The 13,505-nt window shown below is 34.3% G+C and overlaps 1 protein-coding gene across 1 annotated transcript in view; it reads left to right on the top strand.

The window, feature by feature from the left end:
* Window positions 1–1,322, top strand: part of LOC106149477 (UDP-glucuronosyltransferase 2A3-like) — a 15,749-nt gene extending 14,427 nt beyond the window's left edge. Inside the window, exons 4-5 of the mRNA XM_013518474.1 lie at window positions 628–659; window positions 1,043–1,322. Of these exons, the coding sequence (XP_013373928.1) occupies window positions 628–659; window positions 1,043–1,322 (312 nt within the window). The remainder of the gene's footprint in view (window positions 1–627; window positions 660–1,042) is intronic.
* The last annotated feature ends 12,183 nt before the right edge of the window (window positions 1,323–13,505 follow it).

The following is a 13,505-nucleotide window of genomic DNA, read 5'->3' on the forward strand; positions in this document are numbered from 1 at the left end:
GCATAAGAATAATGAAGTGATATTATTGTTGGACTTCTGTTTCAGTACAGTAGAGAAATAAGACAGCTATTTTTTTCCCTATGCCCATGGAAAACTATAATGAAGTATTCCCTGGCTTTAGTTCTATTGCTCCACAAACATTTGCAAACTCAGAACTTATTTCCCGCTCTCTCTCCTCACAATGTACTGCCAACACCAGGACATCTCTTCTCAAACCACTTACATTCTCTTATCTCAATGAATCCAGGAGGTGTCTTTAACTCAAGTCACAAACAAAAGTAAAACCTATTAATTTACTGAAATTATTAGGAAATTTGATGTGAAAATATATCTTGTTCTTAACAACAAGTTTTTCCCAATGTCATTCGAGAAATAGAGATCTGAAATTTATCATTATTGCAGCAGGATTTCTAACTGTTAGGGAGTATAAATTTGGAAAGATATTTTTAGTTCCTTTTATCAACTGAGAGTGAATGTATTTGGATATTTCTTTTTGTAAATTAACCTAGCATTTTCATTCAGAGAATATCTGGCTTAGAGATATATGGTTTTTTATTATAAATATAAAAATGTGTGGAAAGAAGCAATTAGAACAGTAAAAAATGACTCATTAATATTTATTTTCAGTTGGCTCTTTCTGTAAAGCAAACTAGTCAGATGTTAGTTGCTATGATATGGGTGTTTTAAATAAGTTATTCCATAATTCTGAATCATTCTGAATCATTCACCATTGTGGTCTTAGAACTGTTCTAGATACTAGAGTTCAAATGATATCAAGCTTTTCAAAGGACAATTAAGCCATATATGTACAATACAATGTTATTTCTTTTCCTTTGAGCACATTTGACACATTGTGTTATGAGTATATTTCTTCCACACATTCGTCTTTTCAACCCTAAAAGTTCTAAGCAGTTTAACGAAGGTATTGCACTAATTAAAAGTTGTCAGAATCTGTGTTTTATCTTTTTCTCCTATAATAACAAATGTCTTATAATTACATTAAGTTAAACATTTAGTATTTTTTCTACATTTTTTCATGCAGTTATAAAGAGAATGCCATGAGGTTATCAAGAATTCACCACGACCAGCCAATGAAGCCCCTGGACCGAGCAGTCTTCTGGGTCGAGTTTGTCATGCGCCACAAAGGAGCCAAGCACCTGCGGGTTGCAGCCCACGACCTCTCCTGGTTCCAGTACCACTCTTTGGATGTGATTGGGTTCCTGCTAGCCTGTGTAGCAACTGCTATATTTTTGGTCACAAAGTGTTGCTTATTTTCCTACCATAAGTTTATTAAGACAGGAAAGAGCACAAAGAGGGAATAGATCTTTCTAAGATCAGCAAAGTGCTGAATTGGGCAATAATTAATTCCAGCCCCAGAATTTCAAGGAGAACCCATCTTCCAGTTTTTTTCAAATATCATGTCTTGTTTCTGTGAACGTTGACTATGTGCTTGGCAAATGGTAACAATGTTTTGAGAAGTTACTCATATTCACGTGGTTTGTGTTGTTCTCTTTACAAGACAGAAAGTCTTGATTTCAACAGGATGAGTGTTCATTTGTCTTTTCCTCTGGGACTTTACCAGAGAGCTATTCATTCTAAATAAATTCTGTTCATAGGATCACTAAAAATTGAACTTTGATTGATATGCTAAGTACATTTGGAATCTTGAGAAGCTTCCCAGTGTACATGGAACTTAATGAATGAGGAGCTCACAAGGGTCGTATGTCCACTTCTCCATATGCCATAAAATCAAAAAACCACCATCCCAGTCAGTTTATTAAGAGAAAGTAATGATTTTCTTGTGTTATAAAAATTAGCTCGTTAGCTTGCCAACTGTTATAAGAATGTGATTGTGAATTTACACAATGAGTGCATTGCAGTATTAACGATCTATCGCCATAATTTTTATTGCACACATTTAGATAGACAAAATGTGCGTTTCTGTCATTCTTGTGCCCCGTCCAGTGAGGCACTGATTTTGGCTCATTACATTTCAAAAAACAGATCAATACATTGAATTGTTTTCTAATTACAAAATTTGAAATTTGAACCAAATATATTTAATGGAAACAAGACAAAGAAATATCAAAGTATATATAATTTTGTGAAATTTTTCCCTTAGAAAAATATTGATCACCTTAGTGTTAATACATTATATTTGAATATCAAGAGAGAAAATGTGTAATCAGTTTTTAGCAATAAATTTTTAACTTTCTGCCCAGAATAAAAATTTAGATTACGAGATTATGCTATGGTTTTCCAATGTGTCTTGCATGAATTCAATCATTTATTTGCTGTGTAACAATATATTAGCCTACTATTTTTACTGAGTATGTGGTAGGAAATGAGGAATGTGATTATTTCTCACTTTAAAACAAGAATCAATGGCAAATACTCATATTTGTATGTTTTTCATTACTTTAGCAAATATACTGTTGAACTTGCTGTGTTCCTACAAAGTTAAATGACTGCCTACAATTTGAATTTTAGTATTTGATCTACAATTGAGGAGATAAATATACCATTACTTTGAAGAAACTTTTGAAATTCTTATACATATTTGTATGACATTGTAAAGTGCTTAGTTTAAAAATTAACTATTTGGCAAGAACATTTATTTTTTTTAAAATGTATACATTCTTCAAAATGCAAATAAATCTCTATAAAACTGTTGTGGACACTGAAAATGGGTTTATGTACTGTTTCAAATGCTTTATAAGGTGAGTCAAAATGTGCTTTAAGTTTTATAATTTTACCATAGTTTGAGAGTTCCTATTTGTATGTGCGTTCTGGCCAGGATTCTGGCTAGGAGCAAATGGCTGAAGTCCAGTATTGGATGAGCCATGGCTGGGTTTGAAAACTATGTCTCTTCTCTCTCTTCCAGAAGATTTTCTTATCCACTTGGATTTGTAACGGCCTGCATGATCCCAAATCCATCATCTCTAATTCTGTTTGATCACATGTGAATGCCTTGATGATTTCTCATAACTTGTCAGTGATCTTTGTAAATGAACACGAGAGAATTAAAATTAATCTAAATAAGATTAATCCAGATATAATTTTCATATATATGTCAGTGTTACATCAACCACATTGAATCAGCCATGAAATAGACAGTAGTGCTTCCCTTAATTAAATTTAGAAGCAAGAAAGCTGAAAAATTCAACAGCACACTTATAAGTTCTAGTGCCAATCAATCACTGTGATGTGCATGATTTGAGTGATTTCTTTCTTAAGGACTGCATCTCCAGAGTGCCTCACTCTGAACTGCACTAAGGACAAACTCATGTGGCTAAGGAAAGATCACAGTACATTTGTTGAGGTCCCCATTTTGAGTATTAGCCAGAGTGCTAGGTTCATACTCAAGCAAATTTTCAAAGCATTGACCTATATCAGACTACAGTTTGAATCATACACTATATCTTTCACGATGTCTCCTCCAATACCGAAGGCATAGGTGGGTAAGCAAAATCTTAGTGAGGTGGTTTTAGGTAATGAGAACCTGGTAAAATCAGCAAACTTCATGAGCACTGGATTTCCTGCAATCCATTTGTAGTGTGAATGTAATTTCTAGATTCACAACCGGGCAGGATTCATAGCATCATTATTTCCTCTCCTTACAATTCTAACATCAAATCACAGTAATCTCAATTCAGTGGCTAATAGTAATCCTGTTTAATCTGTCTTCTTTCCACTTATAATACCCATTTATTTCATATGTTATAAAAGTCCTAATATACTTTAAGATTTTCTTCAAAATTATCCTTCCAGTTCATCATGAAATTTGAAGTGGACCTTTGCACTATTTTCAAACTCTACTTGTTAAGTGTATATTAGGTTTACTTCTATATAATCATTTGCACAGCTAGAACTTAGAGTCATATTTCAAACCTTAAAATACATATATCCCTAGCTCTAATGCTTTCAGTTACAAAACCTATCTCAGTATCATTAGCTGGAGAAGACTTCTGCATGATGCAACTCTAGCTAGCCTGGTTCACCTGGGCAACCACTCTTCATACTGCTGTATGGACTCCTCCTGCCCCAGCAGCAAAAAAATGTGCACTGCTGCTCTTTATTTTTAAACCAATTTCTATGCTTTGTGGCACTTTTCTCACCATTGTCTGATCTTTCTGCTTTCAGATACCATTTCATCTTACCTGTAGCAGTCTTTCTCTCTCTCTATAACTCCCACTCAAAATTAAATGCTATGTTTATCTTGTTTATTTTTCCTACCTAAGTGTCAAATAATCAAAGGTTAATGATCAGATGCAAAGCTCTCATACACCTTTCTTGTCACTGACTTCTTTCCTTAATTACCATGTGGGCAGAGAAGATCACCTGATGATTAGTATCAGAATGACAAATGAAATTAACATTCATTGCTAGATAGACAGAGTTCCATATCTAAAAGCAAGACACAGAAAACAAACAAAGGTAGATAAAAACTTTTGAATATGGTCCATTAGAATTCAGCAGTGAAGTACATGAAATAAATTACTATTGACCTGCATATTATGAACACAGTACCCACAAAGTTTTACATGTGCTATGAAGGCTTGTCTTACTGATCCTGGCTTATAAGATATATAAAACTACACAAGATTGCTTAATGGAAAAATGTTAGCTCCAGTAATTTCTCACAACATTATAGAAAGAAGATATTTTTCAAGACACATTTTATAGATAATGAATCTGAGGCAGAAACAATTTTCTGAAGTCATATTGCTGCTTGTGTTTGGATTACTATAAATAGACATAGACCAGAATAAAAAATGTTAAATATTATATTAGATATTGCTGAATTATAAACATGTGTAGTACTTTAAATGACAAGAAGTCATTATGTAGGATACCGAAAATACCCAGGAGAGTAGAGGTTAAATATACAAAGAGAGGATTAGTAGAAAGTAGGCCTTAAATAATGATATTTTGATAGAAACTCATTCAATATAAAAGGCAAATGTGGAGGAAATGATGTTTATATTTGCACACAAGTTTGTAGCATTTAAATTAGGAAACAAACTACTTAATTCTATGCACTTATAAGACTGAGCACAGATGTTTCACATACTTTTTTGAGTTCTATTCAATCATATGTATTTTAGTTCAGCTGCATAGTACCTAAGAAGTTAGATAGACTCAAAACACCTATCTGTCTTTGTCATCACATTCCACATGAGAGCATTTCTAAATCTTCCTGGCAGCCTGTGAGCTCTATGTCTCTGCCATGTTTGCTACAAGGCTTCCCTTCACACTTTAATGTGTGTGCACATATGTTTATGTATGATCCTCTCTTACAACTCAGCAGTAGTCACTATGCATGAGAATAAGGAAGAACTCTTTGCAACTGAAGAAATTTTCCTGACAGATCTAGATATAAGGTGGATGTCTCCATCAAAATACAAATAAGTCCCTTGTATATAATCTTACCCACTTTCTACAACTTTGCTAAAATATCCATGTTATAGTATGCCTTGCTTTGTGACAATCCACATAGGCAGAAAGTGGAGATATGGAAAAATAAATGCAATGCAAATATCTCACAGAAAGGAGAAAATGTGAAGATTCCAAGAACACTACCAAAATATTCCTAGAATTAATAAATAAGTTAGGTAGCATAGCTGGATTCAAAGGCAACACTACAAAATCAATAGCATTGCTTTACAAAAGCAACAAACTCCCGAGAGAGAAATTACAGAAAACACACCTCTCAAAACAGCATCCAAAAAAAAAAAAAATTGAATACCTAGAAATCACTCTAACAAAGGGAATAAAACATCTAAACATTGAAAATTACAGAACTGTGAAAAACCCAACTGCAGAAGTTATCAGACAATGGAAAAATATCCCATGTTCATGGATAGGAAAGACCAACATTGTGAAAAAGACCATACTCCCAAAGCTCTTATACAGATTTCACACAATCCCAGTGAATATCCATTTGCATTTCTCATAAATTTACAGAAAGCAATTCAAAAATTCATTTAGAAACAAAGATACCTGGAATATCAAAGACAATCACGAACAACAAAGGCAAGGCATGAGACATCACAATCCCTGACTTGAAACTGTATTGTAATGCTTCTGTGATAAAATCAGCATGGTATGAGTAAACAGCAGACCTGAGAAGCAATGGAACAGATTAAAAGATTCAAACACAACTACAAACACAGTTAATCACCTTATCTTTGACAAACGGACAGAATATATTCCTTGGAAGAATGATAGCCTCTTTAATAAGTGGTGCAGGTAAAATGAGCTTTTCACATGCTGAAGACTAAAACTAGAACCATGTCTATCACCATAAACTAAAATAAAGTCCAAATGGATCAGAGATCTAAATATTAAAACAAAATCAAAAATCTACTGAAAGACAAAATAGGTACATTTTAGGTATCTTAAAGGTACATTTGTAGGCTGAGAGTTCATAAACAAAAACCAAAATCACAGATGATACTTCAAAGAATGGATACCAGGGATCTCATCTGATTAAAAGGTTTTTGCACTTCAAAGGAAATCAACAGAGAAAGAAAAAAAACCCACAGAGTGGGAAAATTTTAGCCACCTGTGCCTCAGACAAAGGAATTATATGCAAAAAATATAAAGAAATGGAAAAAAAATCAGGCCCCTGAAATTCAAAAACTCAACTCAAAAATGGGCATCTGGGATAAATATATACTTCTTGGATGAAGAAATACAAATGGCAAATAAATATAAGAAAAAATGTTCAACAAAATCGGTCACTTGAGAAATGCAGATTAAAACACCACCAAGCATCCATCTCACCCCAGAAAGAATGGCTATCACCAAGAAATCAACCTATAACAAATGGAGGAGGGGGTGTGGGGAAAATGGAACCCTTCTCCACTGCTGGTAGGAGTGTAGACTGGTGCAACCACTGTGGAAATCAGTGTGGAGATATCTCAAAAAACTAAGATTACAGGTGCTGTTCAACTGAGCAATGTTCCTTCAGGATATTTTCCCAGAAGAATTAAAAGCACAGTAATATGTGTGCAACCATGTTTATAGCAGTACAGTTTGTCATAGGTAAATCTTGGAAATAACCCAAATGCCCATGAACTGAAGAATGGATAAAAAAAGATGTGGTATTGTTGTACAAAGGAGTATTACTCAGCTATAAAGAAGGACAAACTTGAGGCTTTTATAGGTAAATAAACGCAACTAGAGATCATACTCATAAATGAAGCAAATCAAACTCACATGTGTAAACGCCCTATTGTCTCCCATGTGTAAGAAACTGAAAAAGTAAATAAAACCCAAAACCTACAATAGATATTATGAAAGAAAAAAAAAAACTGCTCAATAAGAAGGAAAAACTGGAATGGGTGAGAGTAAAAAGGAAGGATGGGGAAAGAAAATATATATATACAATAGATAAATAGTTATATATTGACTTTTTCATTTCATTAAAAACCTTTTGTGCTTATTTTGTTAGATCAGTTATGCATTCCTATGTCTTGTAACCTGAGCAACTACTTTGAAGATATTGATACACAATATATTAACCATTGTTAATCTCTTATTATATTGTATTGAAACTTATATTGTTATTTTCATTACTTTTTTACTTATTTCACTTTAAAATAAAATTTAGAATAAGAGAAAATGTGTGGCTTTAATTATATAGAAGAAAAGAGGGTTTTTCTTGTACCAGGAATCAAATCTAAGACTTTGTGCTTCCCAGGTAGGGGCTCCTGCCACTGAGCTGTATCCCGAACCTTTGAAATTCTGTAGCTTTATTTACATAGAAGAAAAGTGTTAAAATTAAAATTATTGCAAGAAAAATAGAAAGCAACTAAATATTGGAAAAAAATTAATGGAAGTGGAAAGCCGCAGTAAGACATAGGTGCTGTGGCTAAACTAGTTCTAATAGGGACCCTCGTAAGTCGATGGCTATATTAGGAAAAAAAGAGCAGTGATAAATTTTTCATTGAAAGAACTACAAATAGCAGCTCTAACCAAGCTCAGATTTGGAAAAAAGAGGAAGGTTCAAATCAGAAAGAAACTATCAGCCTTTGAGAAATCAACAAAACTATGAGTTATAATGTATTAAAAATTACACTAAAATTGACAACCATGCCACAGGTAAAACTAGTAAAAGTGAACTCAAAATATAGAATTGGAAAAATATATTAAAAGTAATGTCACAAAAAAAAAGGATCACTAGGGGCCTATCTCTCTCTCTCTCTTTCTAGCTCTCTTGCTCTCTCTCTCTCTCTCTCTCTCTCTCTTTCTCTCTCTCTCTCTCTATATATATATATGTATGTAGATATATTTGCACACACATTTGCATATATTTGCTCATATATTGCACACATTTGCCTATATTTCCATACGTATTTGCATGCATATTTGTATAAATATCTGCATGTGTGCAAATCAATATGCTGGATAAGCTTGAGAAAATATTTAAATTCCAGAAACATGCTTCTTACCTAGATGAAATAAATGAGAAGCAGAACATCTCAATGGACAAACAATTAATAGAGACATTACATCAGGAATCAGATATTCCCAATAAAACCAAGCCCAGAACCTAATGAAATCAAAGATAAGTTTTACCAAACATTAAAAAGAACTGAGATCGGTTTCTCAGCCTCCTCCCCAAAATGTAAGATTTTAAGACTCACTTTACTTATTTTACAAATTCACAGTTATTCTGATGACAAATTTAGAACACTAAAGAAAGAAAATTATAGGCCAGTCTTCCTTATAAAAACAGGTGCAAAATTTTTCAGTAAAATTAAGATCAAATTATAGGAATCATATACCATGTAGGACTTATTCCTGCATGTGAGAACTTCAAACATGAAAACTAATGTTTGTAGCCACACATATGAAAAGAATAATTTAAAAATCATGGGATCTAGTGAGAGGAACAGTTAATGATTACTTATTTGATCAATCTTGCATGTCTCTATTTGTTTTCCTGAGAAACCACTTTGAAGATATTATTACGTAGTACAACAACCATTGTTAATTTCCTACCACTTTGTAACTCTGTGTTGTTTGTATTGTTCTTATGCTATTTTGTAAATAGATGTCTGTTTGTTAATATGTTTTCCTTAATTTCATTTTAAAATAAATGAAAAAAAAAATAAAAAAAGACTAAAATCATGTAATCACTTAAATAGATGCAAAAGTTTATGACAAAAGAAAACATTCCATAAGGATGAAATCCTCTACAACTAGGTATGGAATGAATGATATCGATGTACTTCCTATATGGAAAAGACTTGTGCTAACTTTTCTCCAAGGCCAGGAAACAAGATTCACATTCATTGCTTCAAGTCAGCATAGAAATCCTGGACACAACAGAGAGACAAGAATAAAATATATAAGACATCCAAACAGGCAGAGTAAAGATAACTCTATTTGCAGATGAATAATCTTTGCATAAAGAAAAGCTAATGATTTCACTACAGAGAGTTAGGATTAATAAAACAATTTAAAAGTTACAATTTATAGATAAGCATTTAATATTAAATATTATTTATAATATAAATTAATATTAAGAAAAAATCAGTTAATACATTTCTATTTAAAATAACATTGGAATAAATACAATATTTAGGAATAAATTTAATTTACAAGACAAAAGACCTGTGGTCAGAAAAGTATACAGTATTGAGCAAAGAAATTGAAGCGGATACACAGGGGGAATGGTGGTCCTTGTCTATAGATGAAAAGCTAAACATTGTTAGAATGTTCATACTACAGACAGTGACACAAAGACTGTAAATCCAGTAAAATCTATTTCAGTATTTTAATTTCATTTTTATAAACATACAAGAAATAATTCTAAAATAGAACATCATATTTCAACCCAAGTAGTGAAGCCATCATGAGCAAGACAAAAACTAAAGCCACCAAAGTACCTGACATCAAATCATATTAAAAGCATATTACATTAAAAAACAACATGTTACTAACATAAAAGTAGACTCACAATTCAACTTAACATAAACAAAGTAATATATTTCTGTTCACTTTGTCCCAAACTTGCCATGTGCACATCATGGCTTAAGAAGTGTTTCTTCAACAAAATACTGTTGGGAAAAAATTGATATGTACGTGTGGAATAAGGAAATTTTCCCATTATCTCACAGTATATACAATAATATGCTTAAATAAATTAAAGATTTAATGAAAAATATGAGATATAAACTACTAAAAGAAAAAAATTAACAGTGCCCTGGTCATTGATAACCAATCTCCTGCTGAGAGGTATGTTGACAGAATAAAACACAGGCAAAATATACACATTTTTGTTACAAGCGGCACCAGGATGGTCAAATCTCAATAATGGGCTAGGACCATGAGGCATGGTGTCTGGCTTTTATTGGGTGTACAGTTTGATTGCAGTGCATGCTCATGGGCTGCAGAAAGTGATGGAGTTGAACTTTTGATTTGGTCGAGGTTCAAAAGTGGAGCAAGAATGCATTTTTGGAAAACTACACTGGCACAGACAAGGGTTAACTAGTAACCTGATCGTCTGCTAACTACTAAGCTAGAAAAAATTTGCATGAGTCAAAGTCCTCTCCTGACATGTTATCTTGCTTTGAAGCACCAGAACTTCACAGACTGTTTGCTAGACCCAGCTCTGGTGGCTGGCTTAGAAATTATTCTGTCCATAGCCAGCAGGAGGTCTTGCCACAAGTCATGTGGGCTAAGACAGACTCTCAATTTGTTTCTATGAAACTTTATTAATAATAATTATTATTTGTCTGTGGCACGTAGAGTTCGTCCTAAGCAGTTTGCCCTTTTTTCTTTTGAAGTTGAAGCAGTGGCACCAGGGTAAGTGTGGGTTCCAGGGTATCTCAATATCAGTTTCTTGTGATTCCTCTATGACATACTAAGGATATAAGCAGAAGGAACACAATAATACATCCTACAATGTGTAAGTTAAACCAAAAATGTACCTTGACATATGTAAATGTGTTGAATTGATCGAGTGCATGTGCAAATTTATCCCAGTCTTGAATTTGATCGTTGAAATCATGAGTTTGTTGTGACATGGAAAGCATTTCTGTCAGACTGTGTCAAAATCCAAAGTAATGTTCTGATGGATGGTGCATTTAATAAGTTTCTTGATGTGCTCCCATGGGTGTGAAGACTGTTACATCGCAAAGGAGTGTCAGAGAAGCATTGATATTGTAGTGATACTTGAGCTTTTGCTGAAATTGTAGCCCCACTTGGTCCCCTAGCCACAGGACAGCAGTTTCTACAACACCTATCTGTGTCTGAAACTTAGTATCTGCATCTCTTTTGTAATTCCTGATGCTATCAGCCATCTATGTACAGTTATTAATGAAATGTGCAGTCTGCATAGAATGTGTAAGAGTCATTGAGGAGACTGCTACACTAGAGATGAGGAAAACTAGGGAGAAAAACCTGAAATTATAATTTCTACCATGCACTTGGTTCTCTGTACCAAATGATCCAGAAAGTTATGGAGTAAAAAGGAGGTGGGTGAGTACGGCCAAGGATCTGTAAGATTAACAGGCAGCAAACAGCAGACATTCATCCCGTACTTATTACTACTTTGGAACAGAACACTCGAGGTTTAGTGCAATGAATTAACACGCAATTAAAACAGTGAGTGCATTGTTTTGCCAAGATTTTGCTAAAAAAACACGTCCAGGTTATAAATATATTTCTATATTAACCATCTTGTAAAGAGTATAAAATACAGTATATTCTCTGGTGTCTGAAGATAAGTGATTATCTGCTCTGAACTTATCATCCTAAAATGTGAATCCCAAATTCCACAAGGCATGCTGTATAGATCTGGTTTGCCCTGGGAGAAAATTTGGAGATTGGAGCACTAAGCCCCTATCCACTCTAATTAATAAAATCAGCAGGCTCAGAAGTGAAGGAGTGGTTTGCTTGGCTTCTCATTTGAAGGTGTCACCAGTATTCCTGTTTATTTCTTCCCAGATACTTTTCTTGAGATGCCCAATCTATAAAGTCAGAACCACAAATAGACTTGTTCCATCCTAGCATGTCTTGGCATATATCCCAGGGAGATAAAGCTCTTTCCTGAAAATAGGAGAAGTGAGCCTTAACCATGCAAAGGGATAAATTGGGTTGATCAGTATGTGTAGACAGCCCAGGCATAGGGATTGACCATAAGATTATCATAACTCAGTTAATGTCTCTCAATCTCATTAATTATTGAGTCCTAACTGTAAAGTGAGTATTTTCATGGGTTTTCATGAGTTACCCATGAAGGCAGATAGATAAAATGTGAGGAATAATTCACAATGACCTCCTCATCTAATTCTATTGGCATGTAAGACCTGAAATATATCTAGTCTGGGATGTATATCATCATTAGCATGATAAATCTCATAGGTTTGATGACCTATCCATGTAACAGGTTGCAAAAGAGGTGGATTTGTAACATAGGTTTATGATTTATTGGTCATAGAAGGCCTAATACATCCAGAAATAGGCAACAAAGCCATCAAGGCAAGTAACCTATTATGGTTGAGCCATTCTTTCCACCTATCCAGACAGAGGGCTCCACCTGACCTCAGCTTTCTGTCTCTTACCTTTACTTCTCCATCCTCTTGTAGTCCTTCCTCTCTGGAACTTTGGAAGCTGAGCTGGCCACAGCAGTGTGCAGCAGCATGTTTGCTTGTTTGTTCATTTGTTTAGTTTTTATTTATTTATTTATTTATTTATTTATTTATTTATTTATTTATTTATTTATGCTTTTTGAGATAGGGTCTCACTATGCTGTTCAGGCTGACCTTGAGCTCACTTTGTAGCCCAGCTGGTCTCGAACTCACAACAATCCTACTGACTTAGCCTCCTGAGTGCTGGGATTACAGGCATATTCTACCATGCCCGACTTGTGAGTAGCATGTTTAATATGTCACAATTCAGAGAAATTTATTTACATAGATGGGACCATTATCTGGTGTTACAGTTTTGGGGAGCCCCTAGCACTAAAAGCTGATGATACTGTACATTGTGAAACTTTTTCATGTGTTTCAAATAGTGTGTATCTTTTGAGACTGTAGGGGACAATGAATCTTAGCATATTATTTTAGATAAACTAGTTTTAGTAAAAGCCTAAGAGGTGCCTTAAGAAGCCTTCTAGTACAATGTAAGAGCTAATTCCCTAGACCAATTCTGCCTAGGATTGTCTCCCCTAGATAAGGGGTGTGTCGGCCTAGGTAACCCTCTGTGACCCTGCCTGGGCAGTTCCATCTCCTGGCCCCAGGTAAACACTGTAACCCTAAAGGAATGCATAGGTTGTAAAAAAGGAGACAGATGGAGCATAACGGGAGAAACATCTATCATGGTTAGACAAGCGACCTATAAGTGACTTGGGGTCTCACAGGATGAGAGAAAGACCATATGGCCACAGGGGTCAATGAATGTAACATCCCAATCTATTACCATGGAAACCAAAAATGTACATAAGGGAGAATGAAGTTAGTCCCATTTGCCCACTTCCCTGATTGGCA

The sequence above is a fragment of the Chinchilla lanigera genome, unplaced genomic scaffold, assembly GCF_000276665.1.
Source record: "Chinchilla lanigera isolate Chin_1 unplaced genomic scaffold, ChiLan1.0 scaffold00046, whole genome shotgun sequence".
NCBI lineage: Eukaryota > Metazoa > Chordata > Mammalia > Rodentia > Chinchillidae > Chinchilla > Chinchilla lanigera.